The sequence below is a fragment of the Arvicanthis niloticus genome, chromosome 10 (genome assembly GCF_011762505.2).
Source record: "Arvicanthis niloticus isolate mArvNil1 chromosome 10, mArvNil1.pat.X, whole genome shotgun sequence".
In the NCBI taxonomy this organism is placed as follows: Eukaryota; Metazoa; Chordata; class Mammalia; order Rodentia; family Muridae; genus Arvicanthis; species Arvicanthis niloticus.
Window position 1 is genome coordinate 27122310 of NC_047667.1, and position 21539 is coordinate 27143848.

The 21539-nt window shown below is 36.2% G+C and overlaps 1 protein-coding gene across 7 annotated transcripts in view; it reads right to left on the bottom strand.

The window, feature by feature from the left end:
• Ptprc (protein tyrosine phosphatase receptor type C) overlaps window positions 1-21539 on the bottom strand; it is a 103562-nt gene that overhangs the window by 15396 nt on the left and 66627 nt on the right. For all 7 annotated transcript variants that reach the window (XM_076941280.1, XM_076941275.1, XM_076941281.1 and 4 more), the window contains 13 exons: window positions 21340-21495; window positions 18943-19151; window positions 14415-14475; window positions 13046-13154; window positions 12361-12395; window positions 9825-9934; window positions 8960-9050; window positions 8795-8871; window positions 4195-4231; window positions 4010-4107; window positions 3219-3344; window positions 1404-1561; window positions 698-833 (listed from right to left, as the gene is read on the bottom strand). In XM_076941280.1, coding sequence (XP_076797395.1) covers window positions 698-833; window positions 1404-1561; window positions 3219-3344; window positions 4010-4107; window positions 4195-4231; window positions 8795-8871; window positions 8960-9050; window positions 9825-9934; window positions 12361-12395; window positions 13046-13154; window positions 14415-14475; window positions 18943-19151; window positions 21340-21495 — 1403 coding nt within the window. The remainder of the gene's footprint in view (window positions 1-697; window positions 834-1403; window positions 1562-3218; window positions 3345-4009; window positions 4108-4194; window positions 4232-8794; window positions 8872-8959; window positions 9051-9824; window positions 9935-12360; window positions 12396-13045; window positions 13155-14414; window positions 14476-18942; window positions 19152-21339; window positions 21496-21539) is intronic.

Below are 21539 nucleotides of genomic sequence, written 5' to 3' on the forward strand. Positions count from 1 at the left end.
TTCCAATTACCAAATGCCATAGCACATCCCCCAAAGATGCCTAAGTGCTTCAACTTATATGTTCCTTTTAACTATGTTGAGGTTTTTTGTTGTTATACAAGAAAATACTGACTTTATCTCTGCACTAATTCCATTTCATGGATGGTTTATCTGAAGCATATAAAGATAAAAAGAAATCCAACAATGCATAAAATGAATAATTCAGGGCCTTTATTTGAACTTCTGAGCTCTAAAGAGTCAGGTTCTTGCAGGGTGTAGTGTTAGCCTAGCACTTGAGAGGCTGAGGCAGGATTTCTGCTGCAAATTTAAGGCCATATGGACTGCAAAGTGAGACTGACCATGTCTGAAAATATAACGAAAGCAAAAGATACTCTTATCCCCTATTCTATCCTGTCTGCTCAGTGTTATGAAAAGTTGCCAATGTTGTATTCTGTCTTTTCTAGTTTAATCATGCAAATGACTTCATTGTTAGGGAACTATATTAAGTTAACCTTGCTTATACTTATGTAGCTCTACAAGTACAAAGTGCTGCTGATGGGGATTGGCTCATTTTAGCTTTCAGAAATTAAAACATCATCTTCTTCCACCATTTCAATCAGTAAATAATACACATTTCGTTTAAGCTCCTCACTACTGCCCCCAGATGATTTAAATACTCAAATAACAGTGAACCTATTCGTGTAAACTAAAACTGTACCTCCACTTGCACCATCAAACACCTCTGTCGCCTTAGCTTGACAACATAACCATAGACATCCACTTTGCCCTCTGCTTCCAGGCCTTCCAGCATGGCATCAATTCCAATGTAGGTGCCTGTACGCCCAACACCAGCACTGAGGGAACAAACAGAACAGGTGTGAGGTATACCAGATGTCTCAGTGGGTGAAGGAGCCTGACTGACAAGACTGTTGATGTGAACTTGATCTCTGAATTCCACTTAAAGGTGGAAGGAAAGAATTCAATCAATAAAGCTCTATAAAGCTCTCCTCCATCCTAAAACCACCACCACCACACAGGTACACATAAGACACACACACACACACACACACACACACAAATGCACATGCATGCATTTTTAAAAACAAGAAATGTACGAGGCATGTTCACAAGTAAAAAGTGGAACAGCCATCAGGGGAGGCAACAGGGCAGTTTTATCCTAAGAATTATTTACATAGTTACTTTTAGGCCCTTGCTATTTAATTGACAAAGCATAATGTCAGTTTATGCCCCCACAAATGTATGCAGCTATAAAACATCAATTTATCAGATAACTGTTTGAGAAATGAATGTAAGTTCATTCTAGCAGATTGTTGACAGAATAGTACAAGCCAATAATGTTGTCCCTAACTGCCCAACAAAAAGGTTGGACAGTCCAATAGGCCCAGTTGCTCTACAATCTTTACCTGCAGTGCACCACAATGGGACCACTGAAGAAGTTGCTAAAAGCATTAACTCTCCGTCGAAGTTTGAGGAGTAGGTGAGGGTCTTCAGGAACACCATGGTCTGGCCAGCTGGTGAATTGAATATGAGTCACTTCTCTTCCAGTTGCTTTTTCTTTTTTCTACTCAAGAGATAATTTGTTCTTTGAGACAGTTTCTTCCAAAGCAAATTTAGTGAGATAAATATATAAAAAAAAAAGTAGACCTAAAAGTAGACCTGTACAATATGTTCCTCATGCAAGTATCTCCAAACCTTTGCCTCAGACACTGTCTACTTTGGTTTTCTAGAACTGAATTTCCCATACCACTACTAACAGTTCATAAGAGGTCACACTAAGACTCACATGCACAGCCCAGTAAACCAGTAATGAAAAAATAAAGTAAAGTAGAAACTCCGTGGACCTTCTGTGCTATGAAGTCAAAGTTAAGGGAAAAAAAAAAAAAAAACAACCTAAAATTAAGACACTGAGAGTTGTAGATGGAGGTTTGTATACTGAGTAAATTCCATCCACATAGCTCTTTAGAATTTACCTGCTTCATTTCCCAGCAAGCAGAACTATTTCCCACATGGAGAGGTGTAATTAATTATTTGGTTTGTTTTCTGTTCTACAGATTCTCACTCAAAGAATTACCACCTTTCAAAATATAGTTAGTGAGATAATAATTTCTTTGTAGTGTTCCAATAGACAACATATAAGTTCATTAGGACAGATACCTCAGAATAATCACAGAGAGTTGATAGGCATTGGTTTCTACACAGCCCCCATATATATGCAATGGCCTCCCTCCCAAGCAAGCATTTTACTATTGGCTTTAGACAGGATTGTTCAACCCCAAAAGCAGAGCAGGGAGTGATGCCATCAGAGCAAAGAAGGCTTTAGGAGAAATACCTAGCAAATCTGACTTTTTGCTTTGTTTTGTTTTATTTTATTTTGATTTGATTTGATTTGATTTGATTTCCTGGAGAAAATGTGTGCTAATAAAGTTCAGATTGCCAAAAGCCTCCCAAAAAATAGGATTCAAAGAAATGTTTAACCCAGATAAGGTGTGCAAGTTTCAATTACTAGGGTATACGTGGTAAATCAAACACTCCGCATATTTAAAGTGCAGTTGTTACCTCCAGAGTGGTACCCCAACACTATGTGATGTAATTTTGGCACTATAAAGTGAAAATATGAACCCATCTGACTCCCCATGCTGACACCCTCAGCCTAAGGCAACCACTGATCTATGTTTTGCATTCACAGGTTCCTCTATCTAGAATTTTCCTGAAAATTAAATTGCATAATAAGACATGACCTCCATTTCAGGTCTTACCAAAGCATGCTGTCCTCTTTCTTTGCTGAGCTTAACAGTCTCCTTCTCCATATCCCCCCTCTCTCCTGTATAGTTATAACAGTATGCTTTAATATGCTCATGCAACGTGCCATATTCTAAAATATGCTTTCCGTTATTCAGAGAGACTACTCACAACCAGGATTGTTTGTTTTTCCACTTAACAACCTTGTCACTGACAAAGCACAACTTGTGGACCCATTTGTTACTACTTCAAAGGACCAATGGAAGTGTGTGATTGGTGCAGAAAAACAATGCCTCAATCAGCTATTAAAGTTTGATCCTGTTAGCTTTCATGGTTGTTTTAACCTGGCTCTTTCTCCTAAAGATCATTAAAAATAATTTTTCCCAGATGTGTTTTAGTTCCTCACATTGTACATTCCTTAGCTTTACTCTTATAAAAAGCCATATCAAGCCCAAAGTTACAGAATGAGATAAACTCACATGTGCTATGTTCAGCTTCTGGATGATGTAATCAGGACATCGTTTGTGGTCATTGATTGTCACAACAACATCTCTGAAAGCCCGAGTGCCTTCCTCCATACTTGGCCAATATTCTGCACACTTGTTCTACAGTTTAAAAGAAGCAATAATGACTCCAGTCTATTATAATACAGTTCCAGCTTACTCCCAAAACACCAACAACCAAAAATGTATTCAACTGATATTCCCCAAACACTTGCATACTTTTAAAATAACATGTGCACCTTTTTGCTGAAATGTGTTCTATTTTCTCACTAACGTTTCTGGATGGGTTTCTCTTAACCAATCAACAGAAGGATGATCTGTCCAGCCTTTGCCAGCTATCACAAGAAAACTGAAAACGTGATTACCGCAAGTGACATGCTTGCAAGTGGCTACTTCCAGGCTCACAAACCCATAGGCTTTTATTTCTCCCAGCATTGAATTACGTGAGTGTCCACTGTCTGTGCTACATCGGTTTTTGCTGTGACCATTCACAAATACTTGTGCAGTTGTCACATCACAATGTTTGGAACTTACAACAATGCCAAATATGAACTTCAAAATCAATTCACTTAAATATTACACAAACACATACACACATGTTTGTTTGTGTGTGTGTGTGTGTGTGTGTGTGTGTGTGTGTAGGTTTTCAACACACATAAAATAAAATGTTAACAAAGTTAAAACAGAGAATTGTCTGTGTAAATCACACCAGATGCAGCTCAGCATATCTTTCCCCACCTCCAACCTCCAGCCTTTTGCGTTCTTACCCTGTTCCCTTCTTCACACCGTGTGACCATGACAATAACTGTGGCCTTTTGCTCCCAGATCATCCTCCAGAAGTCATCAATTGTCTCATCCCGGGGCCCTAGGAGTTAAGCACAAGTTTATACAATCCTCAGAAGTGCTATCAAACAAGTTTCTAGGAAAAACTCCAGGATATAAAATGAATTACCTTGTGCAGCAATGTATTTCCTGGGTTCTTTGAAACCCTGATCAAAACACACAAAGAGAACAGTCATTTATGGAATACTTATTCGTTAACACAAAATACTGTGAATCGGAAGTTGATAGAGCTCTGCCATGGTTGTAAACACATCTGGCCATTTTCAGATTGTTGCAGGGGGGAGGATTAATGTGCAACAAGACATTTAAGAGTGCAGAACAGGTTAGCTACCATTTGCAAACAGTATCCATGACTTGAATGTATTTTTGACATGTAGTACTCCAAACAGCTTTTATAATTAGACTTTATCTCATCTGAGATGGTGCAGCAATTAACAAGACAAATCCATCTTTTTCTTTTTTTTTTTTTTTATAAACCTCCTGCCCCAGAGAACCACCTGCTGTTCAGACCTTTTCACCAGCCATGGGGTTTCCTTTGCAGAGTTCTACTCAATTTCTTGCAATAAATCCCCCTGGGAACACACCTACACTTCTACATATTTCTGGAACACACTGTGGATTCCCTAGAGTCCTTTTATGTCATTCCAGATATGAAAATAAAAACATTCATTATCTGTAATGACTGCTTTCTCTGCTCCACTGGCTAAGATAAGGAAGCAGTGCAGAGGCAGATGAAATATGCTAATTCCTTGCAAGATTCTCTCGAACACCTTAAATTTACTTTAGTAATAGGGAAAATTCCACAGGACATGGTAGCTTTGCCATTGATTGAAACTTTGTACATCAGCTAGATGAAAGTTCAGATAATTTTAGTAAGTCTCATGATGGTTTCAGTCATGTGCATGTGTCTATTCATCGAGTACCTGCTGAGTTGCCACAGTATGTCAGGAACCTGTCTAGGAGCTGAGGCGATGTGCTTTCCAGGAGGTTGGAGCTCAGTTGGAGAAACCAAATTATAACTTGATCCCATAATGATGAAACATATTTGAACAGAATGTGTAGCGATTTATTTCTAGAGTCTACCTAAATCCTGAAAAAAATCTCCAGCATTGCTAAGTCTGCTCTCAATTACATTTCACTGAAGGACAAGACATTTGGAAAATGAACTTGTGTACTCTAAAACAAACCTTGATCACCACTAATTGTCTGGTCTACAGAGGACACTTGCCCATATCAGTTCAAATAGAGGTGAAAATTAGAAACAGCTACTATGGTATTTCGGGGGATCACTCTTTACATCTGAAAGTGTTGCTTTGTTCAGGAAAGAAGCTTTGCAGAGAACGTAGGCATCAGAAATAGAAGTTTATATTATGGAGGTCATTGGCAGATGTACATTCCTCTGTAACTCAGTTGGGGTCCATAAGGGCATCCAGAGACTGAAACACCAACCAAAGAGCATACATAGGCTTGACCTACACCACTCACTAATATGTAGCAGATGTGCAGCTTGGTCTTCATGCTAGTCCCCCAACAACTGGAGTAGGGCCGTCTCTATTTCTGTTGCCTGCCTGTGGATCCTGTTCTCCAAACTGTACTGCCTTATCTGACCTCAGTAGGAGGGTATATTCTTAGTCCTGTGATTTGACGTGCCAGAGTAGGTTGGTACCCAGGTGGGCCTCCCCCTTCTCACAGGAGAAGGGAAAGGAAGTTTGGGGGGATAGTCTGTGTGAGGGGTGAAATGAAAGAAGGGGTTCTGTGATCCATACATAAAATAAATACATTAATGGAAAATTTGAAACAAGAAAATGTATTTAAAAAAGAATATACAAAGTGTTAGATATTAAAAATATTTGATGAGAAACAGGCTTAGAGTATTATCTTCAGAGACCACCTAGGGTAGAATATCAGTCCTGATTCTCCCAGAGAAACCGGGACTATTTCACAGTGAGTTTGGGGAGTTAGTTAATTAATATACAAAAATCACTAAAAATGGTGACTGAGAAATAGCAAATGCACTTAGTAGATTGTAGTCTGTTAAAAAGACAACCATTTATGTGAGTAATTTCGCTCTAGAAAACCATATTTTAAAAAGTAAATTTATTAGTGATTAACACAGAGATGACAAAGCTATATGTTTCATGAGTGATTCAACAAGGAAGTATTTCTAAATTAGTTTAGGCTTTTGAATAGACTGTGTGTGTGGTTGATTGGATTCTTGTCTTCAAGTTTTCTATTTAGCTAGAACTGCAGACTGTGCCTTTAAATGAAATGTCTTTGTGGATCAGAGAGTTAACAGAATGTTGCAAGTACAATGACCAATGTCTGTATAAGTGACCAGGGGTGGACATGAAAATACAGGAGCTGTAAGAGGGAAGAAGGCCACAAGGTGGAGGCAGAGAGTGAAGAGAGTCAGCCATTATCCAGCAAAAAACAAGGAGAACTAGAAGCCCCATTTATGTAAGCAAAACAAAATAATGATAACAAAAAAAAATCCACAATTTCAACTGCCACCCTTTATAAAAAAGATTGAGAACCGCAGACAAATCAGAAAGTGCCATATCTTAACACACATTTTATCACGTACTAGATAATTATGTTAGTTTTCAACAGTACATTTTAAAAAAAAATTTATGGACAAACACACTTTCATATGTTGCAGGTGGATTATCATAAGGTAGGGCAGCTGCCATGTGGAAATTTTAAAAATTATAATTACATAGATTCCTTGGACCCGAAATTCCTCTTTTAGAAATTTACTCTATAGATAAAATAAAACCTGCAGTGTAATAATATGAATCAAGATGGAACATTGCATCTTTCTTTGTAGTAGTAGAAACGTATAAAGCATACTCAACTTTCATTAATTATACTATGAATTACCATAAAAATAAAAAGATGCAAAAATTTGTTGGATCTAGATTTAGCAAACTATAGCTTATGATGCTTAATCTTTTTAAGGCTCTGTATATTTCAGGTGTGTGTGTGTGTTTGTGTGTGTGTGTGTGTGTGTGTGCACATGCACAACATATGTACAAATGTCTGCAGAGGCCACAGAGGGCATCAGTTCCCCTGTAACTGATATTACAGGTGTTTGTGAACTTCCTGGTGTGGGTGGTGGAACCAACCCTAGATCCTCTCCAAAACAGGGCAGGTCTCTTAACTGCTGAGTCATCTTTCCAGCTCCCTCTACCTTGTGTACTTGTCTAAATTTTATTGCCGATTTGAAAATATTTAAGATCATCTTAGAGATAAACTTCTGCAAATGTCTGTGGGGAAGTTTCCAGAGAGGCTTAAATAAGGTAGGACCCACCCTGATTGTAGGTGACACTGTTCATTCCCTTGACAGAAGTCCTGCACTGAATGAAAGGGAGAAGACAAGGAGTCCTAGCATAGCATCTATCTCTCTGCTTCCTGACTATAGATGCAATTTGATTGGTCACTCACATTCCTGTAGACACACCTTCCTCATAGTCATACAGTGTACTTCAAACCACGAGCCAGAAGAAGCATACCCTTCCTTAAATTCTCCTTTTCATGTATTTTTTTGTAACAGGAACAAGAAAGGTATAGACATATCTAGCAAGTTCTGACTTCATACCCAAAGTCCTTTGTGACTAAGCTATATTACATACTTTCAAGGGATGCTGGGCCACTCAGGAGTTGGGTATTTGTGACAAAGATTAACTCTGATCTGAAAAATCAAGCGTATGTGCTCTCTGGGCTATTACAGGACGAATCTGTAATCTTTTCCTTTAGAGTACTATTATATGTGTTCCAGGTATAGAAAAATAGATCTATATATATGTAAATATTTTAGATGGCTATACATTCTACATTTATACTATGTATAGACCTATATGTATACAGATATGCATATCTAAGGCATGTATATTTTTATATGCATATTCAGAAAATAACAGACTATATCATGGTGCGAATATAGCATTTATAACAAGAGAGTCTTAGTGAATTTTGGAGTTTTACTTTTCTGTTAAGAAACATTTGCAAACATGAAGGCTTTCCTGAAAGGAGATGCTAGATCGATTGGACAAGAAGATGTTCTCAATTTATATGTGTTTTCCTATTTTGTAAAATTCTTGATCTCACATGAAACCCTTCTTCTTTAAGAGCTATAGATGCCAAATTTTTAAATGTCACCAGTAAATTTTGTCTAGATATTTTCAATTTTGATAACTACAAGGGAGAGATGAACACACCAATAAAGAAACTGCTGCCGTGCACAGTGAACAGAAGCACACCAGCTTGGAGCTAGGCAGATCTACACTCCATCTCAGTTTAAGCCTTTTCTAATTTCATTACAGTTTCATAAATAATTACAGTACTTGACTTTCCACGTTCTTATATTAGTAGGCATAGTGTGTTCAGCTGCAGCAAATACAGACTTCTTATAAGAAACCCATGCAGAGACAGTTTCTTGCACAGCAAAGAGGAGATTTTTTACTTTCTTAAGGAGGAAGCTCTATTTTACACCTAGCAATAGCATGAATACACGTCGCAATCTTTGTAAACATAAATGATTTTGGTTTTGGTGTCAGTGATGCCATGAGCTTAACTTATAATATTTACAATAACTTCTCTAAATTCTTGCAAAACCAGTGGAGAGACAACATGAAACACATAGATGTAAAGAAAACAAACATTTCTGACAGTCAAGAGAAGTCATAAGGTAGCCCAGCATATTTACTTACATCAATGTAGCTGGCATTTATGTAGGTGGACCCTGCATCTCCATTTATTTCAGAGAGTTCAACACGGTTATAATCATCTGTTTCAAGAAAAGAAAATTAATCCTGATCTAAAGAGCAGCCATACAGTGTCATATATACAGAAACTCAGTTCCGAAGTCCACTCACAGGGAAGAATGTCAACATAACGGTTTTTATTCTGGTTATGGGCCTTTCGGGCATCTTTGATGGAAAACTTGCTGAATACCCGTGGAATGCTCTGAAAGATACAAGTAGTCCTTGGGTTAAGAAAGATTCCCAAAAGAAGAAAGTGAGATGGAAAGAGAGAGGGAAGAAGGGAGAAATGGAAGGAGAGAAGAAAAGAGAGAGGGAGAAAGAGAGAAGGAAGGAAGGAGAAAGAGAGAGGGAGAAAGGGTGAAAGGAAGGAGGAAGGAAAAAGAAAAGATTGAAGGAGAGAGAAATGGAGAAGGGGAGGGAGGGAGAAAAGGAAGAAAAAGGGAGGGAGAAAGGAATGGAAAGAGTTTTATCTTTTATCAGTTATCACTGGGGGTAAATGAAGTAACCAAAATACATCCTTTATACTGACAACTACTGTACATTAGGTAGATGAAGTTAACTTTTTTATGAATTCTGAAAAATGTATTTTTTAAAAATGACAGAACAATTAAATTAAATTTGATTTCAAAACAAATTTAACGTTAAACAAAAAAATACAAAATTACTTAGTGACTGATTATCAGATAGTCATCTAGAACACAAGGACAAAATGAACCAAACTGTTCGGGACAGGAATTGATACTCAGAGAAAATGCACTAGAGCATTCTGTTACGGTTTACCAGCTTCCTATTGTGGTTGTCCTGCCAGCCTCTCTGAATCCCTCATCTGTAAATATTGCAGTAACAGATGTCTATCTTATATTTCTGTGTTCCGTGGATTAATTATTAAGGCAAATGGTTATGAAAATATACATAACATGGAATCATCTTGATGACTATGTGGAATTTCTCAGACCCTGTCTAGGAAGATTCATACCTGAAATTCAGCCAGGAACAGTCTACCCTCATCAGCAATCTTTCTTTTATATGTTTCCAACAAAATGTCAGAATGAATGGGCTCCACATCCATCAACTGCTTTTCATCATCTGTAAACAAGTGAGAGTCAAGACCAGTGCTGTCTGTCCATCAAGTCTACATGTGCTAACGGAGTTCATGCCTCACCCATTTCCCTTATCCCTAACGGTGTGAGAAATTTCATTCATAGGTAAGCATTTGCCTATAAATTAAGGATATCTAAGTCTTGTACCTTAGCCTTTTTCTGGCTTTATCCTGTTCCCTCTATGAGGATGAGCTTCTCTTTTTCCTAAACGGTCCCTGACCAAATATTATCATTGTTAGACATCCATATATTTTTTTCTTGATTACAGTCAATTTGTAGTACTTGACAGATTTCTATATGCCATGATTATTATTTTCTCTTTATTTCTCCCTTTTGTTCTCTCTCTCACCATCAGTCTCATGCATGCTAGACAAGCTATCGACACAGGAGCTCCATCCAAGACTTTAACTTTTGTGAAGTACTGTAATTGTATGGATGATAAAAGAAGATGATTAATATTATTCTGCCCACTATTCGTCTTAATTTGGTTACCCTATACTGTCAAATAAATTATATTTATATTGTATCTCCAGAATAAAAAAGAAAAAAAATTATATAGATTGTCCTATAACTTTCTGTGAGGAAAAAAACAATACAGATGGGTACTGAGTGCTCCCCCTTTTTTTCCATCAGATCATGTTTTTCATGAGAGAACGTTCATGACAAGCTATATTTACATACAGGACTTGACAAAACATGTTTTTTTTAACAAGATATATTTGTTTAATTTGAGTCACATGTATAAGTTTTCCCTGAATGTATGCACATGCACCACTTGTGTGCCATGTACAGACCAGAAGACGGTATCTGATTCCCTGGGACTGGATTTTAGAACAATTGTGAGTGGCCGAGCGGATGCTCAGAACTAACCCAGGGCCTCTTCCGGAGCAGCCAGTGCTCTTTACCTCTGAGCTGTTGGCCCAGCCCCAGAAACCAAGGTTTGAAAGGCTAAGGAAATGCATGCTGTTGCACACGCAAATGTTTCTCCTAGTCTCCCATCTCCTGTTTCTGGTTCTTGCTCTGGGTGTCATGTTAACTGTCCCCATTGCTAGATGAAGAAAGAAGTTGTCCATGAGTGTGGCACAGTTATCTTACTGTTCACAATAAGCTTTGTTTTTTCAAACACAATGATCACTTTGGCTAGTTCTTCTGGGTGATGGGAGATGTCGAGACCTCATCCAGGCTGACTTGAAGGCTGTGTTTAAAGGGGTAAGTTCTAAAGTATTATCCTAGTTGTAACTGATACTAATTACAAGAGAAAACATCTGATACTTCCAGTCCACCTTAACTCTGGAAACTGTATTCGACCCTCTGCCTAGGTCTGGTTAGACCTTTCTTTCTCCCTCTCCCCTCAGCTTAACAGGACTAACACTCCAGACATGTGATCTTTCTGACTTTATCTATTCATTGGCATTCATTTCCATATCCTCACCCAGGTTTGGGGGAGAAAACATTGAAATAAAGTGAAACCTCCCTGCCTTCCCAATGTCTACATCCTGGTTATGGGAGGGTATTCAACGAAGATGTGAGCAAATATAGCCATGTCAGGTTGTGATACAGTCTCTAACAGGGACCAAAACTATGGAGCTCTAAAGAACCAGCCCTAAAGTTGCTGCACACAGCTCGGTACCTCTTGTTGTCTGAAGGAAACCCTTCACACAGGAGGTAACAGAAAACAGAGATGTTTTCAAATTCAATGTCATAAATAAGAGAAAAGGTAAATTGTTACTTTAATTATTACAAGCATAATTTAAATATGTGCTTTAATGATAAATTAAATGATTTTTATTGGATCCAGTCTTTAAAAACTAAGTGATTTTTATTGGATCCAGTCTTTAAAAACTAAAGCAATTATACAACAATTAGAAGAAGGCATGTCCTTCTTTTAAATAAAGTGTCTTATTCATCATTTTGCTTTCAGTGGGAGGATCCATCATCACGCCCTGGTAACACCTGAAGACACTCCATATCATAACATCACTGTGGAATTCCACCTGCCTTCCTCACTAGTTGGCCTGTTTCCCAGCAGTCTTAGCAAACCAAATTCCTGCCCTCCCCACAGACAGTTTTCTATATTCTATTTTTATGCACAACCATGCACAGTCCACAGCTATAAAATTTACCAGGCTGCTCTTATTTGTCAACACACCTCACTTCCTCTCTTCGATTTCCAACCCTTGAAGAGCAGAGACCATGGCCTGTCACTGTGACATTTTCAGTGCCATGGATAATATTTGTGATATTATTGTGATTGAAAACTTCGCATAGATGGCTACTTTTGGAACAGATGAATTGGTTTCATGTTGGTGGACAAAGCCCAGATTAAATTAAAGATACCCAGCCCTTATTTTAAAGTAAGTGGACTTGAATTCAGAGAAATAATATTCATCAGACAAAATTATTCACACTCACCCCTTTCAACAAGTTCCTGTTGTTCATCTAAATTACTGTGAAAATAAAATAAAATAAGTTTCTTTTTTTTCTAAGAACATGGCATTTAGTTGACATGCAGCTTAACCAAGCAAATATCATTTTATAAATGTACTAAGTGGAGGGAGAAGTACAGACGAAGATCACAGAAGAGGGGGAGGGGGAGAGGTAGGAGAGGAAAGAGGAGGATGGCTGGAAAAGGGGAGAGGGAAAACAGGAACTTGGCAAAAGTGAAGAATGCAATGGGAGCAAAGAAAGCAGCCGTGTTGCCTGCACATTACAGAAGAGGGAGAAAGAGTTAAGTGAATTCTCCCATTTTTTTCATAAATTTTTATCTTATTAGGCAAAGAAATGAACACACTGCACAAAATGTCCCTCCTTTGCATTTGCTGTCCCGGGATTGATTTCATCCATTGAGGATTAAAAGAAAGGATACACATTTGTTACACTGATTATTATTATTAAAACAAGCTCAAAATGCCATTAAATAGAGTATAAGTACTTACAGAAAGCCAATAATTTCATGTTAAGCTTTTGACCCAATATTCAGATGTGAATTAAGTTCATACTGTCTTCTCTAGTCCACTGCTCAGGCAATGAATTTTAGATGCCAGCTTGAAACATTATTACAACAGCCATTGGCTCCTAATTCATAATTGTCTCTTACCTGGATCTTTTCTTACGCAGTTCATAGATTTTATACAAAACAACAAGCAGGGCTATTGATGTCACAATAATCAGAAACACCAGGAATATAATCAATGCTTTAGCATTATCTAGAAATAAAAAGTGATACACAAGAGGTGATTACTTTAAATACTTTGCTAGATCATGAGTAACCTTCATGAACTAGAATTTTAATATTTTTCATTTCTTGTGAAGAGTCAAAGCTAAAATTTTAGAATAAATTTTAGAATAATGAAATACATTAAATATCTTGCTTTTGCAATTTGGGGCTCTGTTATTTCAAAATTCCCAAGGCATTTATATTTAAAGAGACTAATTAGAATATAGATGAGTACTTCCATTTCTTTTCATTAAATAATGTACTTTTGTAGAAAACTATCATTTAGATTTAATTCTCTTTCAGAGACTCATTTTAAAGGAATCAATGAGGTAATATAGTTATTACAGTTTTCAGAAAGGAACTTATAGTTTACCATTCAGCACAAAAGTGGGTAGCCTCCTAAGGGATTCATAAAAGCTTCTATCCCACAAAGATAAATCTCTTACATGTTCACTGGGGAATAAAACCAATTAACCAAGAGACAAAATTTATTTCATTTGACAGTGAGGATTAACACTTTCCCTAGCTTGAGCTTTCACTAAGAACCAATGTGCACCACACTCATAGGGAAAACAGAGCAAAGCACTGTTGGCAATATCTTTATGCTGGGTTACTTGCTATCCTTTTCATGCACATGATGGAAATATAATATACCTATGAAGTGATATCACAGTTTGAAACCCAGAGCCAGGCTGGTGAGCTTCCAACCTTAGGTCTTACTTCCTAGAAGAGAATTTGGCCAGAAACCTACCACCTTTGCACCTCAGTTCCTTAATTCCAGAAATGAGGCTAAATAATTTGGTTCTAGTAAATTAGAGAATGTGTAGAACACAGAGAAAAGTAGCTATTCACAACCCCAAACCTGCTTTTTGTATTTTATTGTCAATAATGATGCCCTAGACACTTAAGGTATCTTACAAATCAGAACATAATCAGCACATACATCAGTAGCACAGATATACATCAAACATTACAGTTAAGAAATCAGTCTCATTTAAAGGGCTACCAAAAATATTTGTGCAAATAGATCCTCTTAAAATTTGTAATGAATGCAACATTCACATATCAACTAAATGATCAAATCTATTAATTTGACTTTTATGATGTTGTAATTTTGTTAAGTTGCAGAAATTTATGAAATATATATATAAGCAACTAATGAATCAATCTATGGATCCAAAATAAAACAGTTTTGTTCAAACAAATGCATACATATAGAGGTAGGAAAAAATAGGCCAGGATGACTTACAAGATGTTGAATCATTTTTGATAACTGGCTCTCCCCGGTACTTTCCATTGTCAAAATAGACCTAAATTTCAGTTTAAAAAAAGAAGAAAAGAATTTGGTTTTCTACTATAAATGTATGGCATGTTATAAATTGTATATTATTTTTCATAGAACACTGATTATTTTCATCAAAAACTTCTGAGTTAAATCTAAAACTTTAATGCTATTTTGCTGTATGTTTTTAAAAAGTTAGAAAAAGTATTTATCAACCTTAGGAATTATGCCAGTAATAAATAGAAATGGAAGAACAAATGAAAAGTTCACAAAATAAAACCACAGATTAATCATTTAAGGTATAGTAAATAAACAAAAATTAAAGCTGTCTACTAATATGCTAGTATGCTCACATTTTATTTTTAAAGTAAACTTGCTATTGACAAGAGTTTGGTGTAGAATTTACATATTTTTAAGCATAAAATACATGAAAAATTGCAGTGTAGAAATAATAATCACAAACACTAAGGGCTTGTAAATTTTAATACAAATAAAGAAAATCAATTTGATATCAAGGAAAACTGAGAAGATGCAGAAACAGACCACTGGTGAATATAAGATTTCCCAATATTCATAAACAAAATTTTATCAGTTACCTCTTATAAAGCAATAAAATTTACAGCAATAAAATTTTAAGATCCACAAATGCATGCATATATATGTATGTGAATGCAATATATATATATATATATATATATATATATATATATATATATATGCACATATACATGTACACACACACACACACTCCAGTACAAGCCATCTTTAAGAATCCATTAAATTCTGTTTGCAGGCTTTTAGATATAACTGACAATCCATGGAGGAACAAAACACAATTTTTTCCAAACCACAGTAATAATGATCAAAACAATTTTTTTCATATGTGAAGAAGATACAACAAAAATACATCAAAACAAATCATTAGAAATAAATTATGAATAATGAAACAAGTATAAATATCTTTAATAGAGCTGGTTATGCTGAATAAAGATGAGATGATTACACCCTCATGAGAGTGTGCAATGTTGTCTTATGGACATAAATTGATGTGGAAATACATTATGGTAAGTGAAATGAAGAAAACCAGAGAGCTGTTTTTGCAGTCAGAGAAGGAATGACTAAATGAAAATCATCTCCTAATTTGAATTTTATGTTTATAATGTTCACTCATAGATCCCAGAATAACCTATAATATTTGAAGAGAGAAAGAAGAGAATCCCAGGAAGAAAGGCAAGCCAGAGTTAAAGTAATCAACAAGATAAAGCTTCAGTGTGTGGGGGACTAACGGGAACACTGTGCTAAGAGCTCTGTGGACACTGGGGAAGCTGCACACAGTGGAACCGAATGCAGGATGGCTTGGTAATAGCACAATATTTCTCCATATGGAATACTCTTCCAAAAGAAATGGCACACTCAGTCAAGAAGTTATCTGCAAGAACCAATGATTGTGATAGACAATGTAGATGATTCTCAAAGAATGCCTCTATATTAACTGAACCAATTGGATGTCTAGGGTACCAATTATCCTTATACTAGTGACAGTTGCACAGCACTAAAAAGAAGAGTGAAATATTTCCAAAATGCAACAAAAGTTCTGCATACAACACAGATGTCAGTCACATCATCTACCTGTCTATTGAATAATCTCCTTGGTGAATATATGTCCATAGAGTTAATAAAAATATTAAAATATTCAATAATACATTGAAATAATAATGTACAATGAAAGGAAGAAATACTTTTCCTCTAGGAATATGAAGAGTGTTTTGTATTAAATAATCCATTACTGTAAGTCACCATATCAGTAAGTCATACTATGTAAATACCACTTCAGCACCATTTAAAATAGCACTACACACATTAATATATGTATACATACATATACCTGTACTTACACCTACACATACATATACATATAATTCCAAACTACTTGTCAAGACTATTCCTGGTTATCAACTTGACTACATCTGGGATTAACTAAAACCCAAGCATCTAGGTATACTTGTGAAGAATTCCTTTTTACTCTATTGAATTATTTGAAGTAGAAATACTCAATTTAAATCCAAATATTTAGAGATGGTAAGATCGACCTTAAATGTGAGTCACATCCTTTTGGTGGAAGCTTATATAAAGAACAAAGAAGAAGAAAACATTTGTTCTTTGCCTGCTTGCCCACCCTCTTGCTAGCAACCTATTCTGTCACTGACATTAGAGTCTACTTCTTCAGGATTCTGTCATGTACTGAATATCAGACTAGATGAACCACAGCCTGTGAGCTACTACTTGTTAAAATTTATAATCCAAAAAGGTGTTACACAAAAACACTTAGAATGATGAAAAGTAAAATAAAACAATGAAGTTGATCCATTGTCAAGATCATACTGTGATGGTTAATGCTGATTGTCAAATTGACAAGATCTATAATCACCTATGGGGGTGAAGGGGATTCTCAGGACATATCTGTGAAGGACTTTCAAGATTGAGTTAATTGAGGGGTAAGACCTACCGTAAATGTGGGTAGTACCATTCTATGCTAGACTAAATAATAAATAACATTTATTATTTCTTAGTAGTAAAAAATAGACTCAATAATAAAGACAAACTAGGCTTGTTCAGTTGCCTCATATTCCTGCCATCTTCCTTTCCCCACCAGGATGTACTGTACTCCCTCCAATTGTAAGCAAAAATAAGTTCTTTCATCCTTACCTTAATTTGTCATAGCAACAAGACAAGTAGCTAATGTAGAAAACCAGGGACTAAAGAGATGGCTCAGCAGATAAAACTGCTTGCTATACAAGTCTCACAACCTAAATTCAATCCCTTGAACTCATGGTAGAAGAAGAAAATTGACTTCCCAGACATGTCCCCTACCTTCTATATATGTACACTATAGCACATATGTACCCAAATTCACATACACATGCGCCTTCATAAATAAAGTAAAAAAAAAAAAAAAAAAACTACAAAGAAAATTGCTCTGAGGGATGGAGGCATTGCTGTGATACACTCGAGCACATGATTCTTACTTCTTTGGAACTGGTTTATGCAAAGAAGATAGAAGAGTTCAGAGTTTCATTCTAAAGAAGGCCTAGAATGCTTGTAAGTAGAACATGCTATATAATTCTGATAGGACCATAGTGGCAAGGGAAAGGCATAGTGCCCAGCTCTCAGATTTTCAGAGGCTGACTGTATCATGTATGTGATACATTTTGATGAAGAATCTGGCTAGATTCTGTCCATGGCTGGAATAATAGAGAACCAAAAGGAAATGGATTAACTTCTTTGGTGAAGGAAATCTCAAGACAGCACAGTGTTCAGGCTACAGCACAGTTACTGCTCACTGCTCTCATTCAGGTCTCCAGTAAGATCGATGAAAATGTGAAGTGAAGTGGAGATTAAGTGTGAGCCAGTTAGAAGGTGAACCCAAGGTGAGCTCAATAGGGGAAGGTTATGGCTTAAAAGTTATGCACAAGTGGACTTAGGATAGTTTAGTACTGATCATCACCTTGACAGATCTGGACCCGCCTAAGAGATAAATTTTTAGACATGTGCATGAAAGAGAAGGGTTAAATGCTTAAGGAAAACCAATCCAAAATGCAGCATTACTCAATGGTCTATGGTCATAAGTGCAGTGATAGTAGGAGAGTGAGTTGAACACTAACATCCATCTGTCTCTGCATCTAAATATAGATGCAATGTAATCAGTTTTATCAGGCTCCTGCCATGATGCCTTCCCTCAAACTAGAAGACAAACCAGATTTCTCTTCTTTAAGTTTTCTTTGTATTGGGTAGAAATTATTAAAGACACTAAGAAAAGTGACTAGTAATTCATAAACATGTTCCCCAAATGCTGTTTATGTTAGAGATCAATGTAGTTGTAGTTAGTAGAATATAATAAAAACTGTATGCTAGGACTCCATGTACCGATTAGAAATTAAATAACAAAAAAATGTTAATGATAAAACAATACAGAAAAAAATTGCCAGACTGTCTTAAAAATGGTTATGTTTTTCTATTGCATAGAAATTGTCAAATAACAGAAAAATCTATGTGATATAATAATTCACAGTGAAATAATAGGTAGCTTACAGTTCTTTATGTTCAAATGTTGTTTAATTTATTTTAGTATTTTCTAGCCTCAAATCACACCTAAGATTTTTGTAGTTGAAAACTTAATGAAAATAAATCTTTGGCAAAGTGAACGTCTGCGGCTCAGGATATGCCTCCTAGCTGGCACACGAACAATCATTTCCCTACAGTTAAGTCATTTTGAAGTACCAAATATCCTGAGAAAATTTTGCCATTAAGCATTGCTTTTCATTCCGGAGAGAAAATGCTTAGCTTCAAATTGCTGATATTCTAACATGTTGATTTCCCGAGTCATCAGAGATCCATAAGTCCATGCAAGCACTGTCATTAACATCATGCAAATACTAAGTATAAAACACTATAATATATCTTGCAAAGGCTGTGATTATGGAACACATGATCTTACCAGAAACTCATAGTTAGTTGAATAGTAGAGATTATCTACATGAAATTTACATGTTGGCCGTGTTTCGCTTTTAACTAAAGTACCTCCACTTTTGACTTCCAAAATGTAAGACTTGTTAGGGCCATTAATTTTATAAGGAGGATCACATGTGACACTTATACTATTATCTGTTGTCCGGAAGGTTTTCATTCCATTGACCTTGCTTGGAGCTATCAAAATAAAAAAAAATAGAAAAAGACATTGTTTTTTAATTGTTATCTTAATATTTTGATAGGTGAAAGCTTAAATACCTTGAAGCATGAGTACAATGTAAACCATTCTCAGTGTTGGTCTGCATCACGGGAACACAGATTCAAATTTATTTTAAAACATTTAAAAATAAATCACCTATTCATTATTAACACAGAAGACATGCTTGAAGCCCTAAGTGTTTGCACAGTCCATAAGCAACAGGATGTGTAATGAAATGAGAGTGAGAAGAAGTGAGAAGTGAGAAGAAGCAGGGGCTGGACAGGAAGGATGCTTGAGAGACAGTTAAGTCCCATGCAGAAATGGGCTGCTTGGCAGGAATATGAGATTGGCCAAGGACAAGAAAGTGGGCTCCAGGCTGTATTCTGACATTAGGCTAGAACAAAGAAGTAATTTCAGTCAGGAATCTAAATATTAGGCTAGAACAAGGAAGTAGGCTTCAGACATAAAAATGACTTTGGGCTAGGACAGGGAAGTAGGCTCAGATATTTTGGTCATCCTGATAAGCCCTTAAGGAGTGTTCACAGAACTTTGTTTATTGCCTTGCTTATTCCTTGACTCTTTGCATCTATTGTATTGCTAGTTCCTCAACCTAAAACTGATCTTAATATTTGCATGTAATTAAAATGGTATAAAAGCAAAAAGGAGGAGGGGGATGGGATAGGGGATTTTTAGGGAGGGGAAATGGGGAAAGGGGATGACATCTGAAATGTAAATAAATAAAATATATAATAAAAAGAGAGAGAAACAGTTAATTTTTCGTGTACAATCCAAGCCCCTTCTCTCATGTGCCTCTTTATCCTACACAACAACAAGGGATATTTTTCTTTCTTTTTTTTTTTTTTTCCATCTTTAAACGTATTTTAGATTTGTTTTAACATTTGCAGTTAAAAAAATAGTTCTTTGAGAATTTTTTAGTGTAATTTTTATATTTCCTTCTTCCCCTAACTCCTTCCCAATTCATAGCCTCCTTTATATTTATCCAACTTTGTATTCTTTAAAGTAATTTTTTAAACAATAACAACAACAATAGTAAAAATTCATCAAGTCTAATTTGTGTTCCCCCTATGTCCTAGCATGTGTGAATACCCATTGGCAAATGGCTGACTTCCCAAAGACCACAGCTTTAAAGAACACTGACTCTAAAGGATATTTTTCAAGCAACTAATCACTGTCCTTGGCTTTAATATCCAAGAAACCTGGGAAGCCAACAAGAGCATATAGCTGTAAGACTTGGAAATTGTTCGATATTTTCATTCATTCTTTGAGAATGTCATACAATGTATATTTGAGCCTTTTCATACATACACATCCAAGTCCTTCCTCTTCCCATCCGATCTGCCCTTACACCCATTTCCATTCAGCTCTGAGATTCCTCCTTTGCTTCTTCTTGCCTCATCAAGCTAGTTTTGGGGGTTGGGGCTCACCATCATAGTACGGTGGTCAGACCATCAAGAATCACATTGTTAAAGGAAATAGACTCTCCTTCTCTTGTAGTTATCAAATGCCAAATGTTCATGAGCTAATGATGGGATTATGTGAGTCTAGATTGTATGGAGAGTTTTAATATTGAAGACATCTTTTCTCCAGGAATCTGGCGTCCATTAGGTCCTATAGTCATAGATCCCATCTTACTCCAGGACTCTTTCTTCTTCCTTGCCTCTATTTGAGATTAGCAGTTAACTTGTACACCAATCTAGCTTTATTTCAGCAAACTGTGTGAGTGTCACACAGGAAGCAAGATCATTGAAATTTCCAGTGACAAACATGACATAAAATAAGTACCAAAACATGTTATATATTACGAAATGTTTTATCAGGAGTTCTGTAGAACATCATTAAGTGTCTAGCTGCAGTTTGTGTTTCTAGACTGTAAAGTGAGAATTTTTAATCTAAGTTGCTGAGATGCTTAAATGTTTGAAGTCTTAGGTGTCACATTGGCTGGTGATGCCTCCAAATTTATTACTTCAACCCTGTCACTATATCTGATAGATACAGTGAGCCTTGATTAGCAGTGGTTAAACAATTTTCTTTTAAATTATTTAACAAACATGCCAGACGAAGTAGAAAGATCAATGCAATGCACACAAAAATGGCATTTGCTGCCCCTTATCATTCATGGAAGAAATATTAAAGCATAAAACTTACGAGCTGCTTTTGTCTTAAAGTTGCATATCTCAGCAGTCCCATTTCGTAGTATCTTCCCAATGACATAGGCAAATAGAGACACTCCATAGTCTTCAAAAGGGTTCAGGTTTTTCACCTTAAAATTGTTCTTATCACTAGACAACTTTTCACATTTTTCTAGAATTAAAAAGAAAACCTAAGATAGTAAGTTTCTGAAAGTC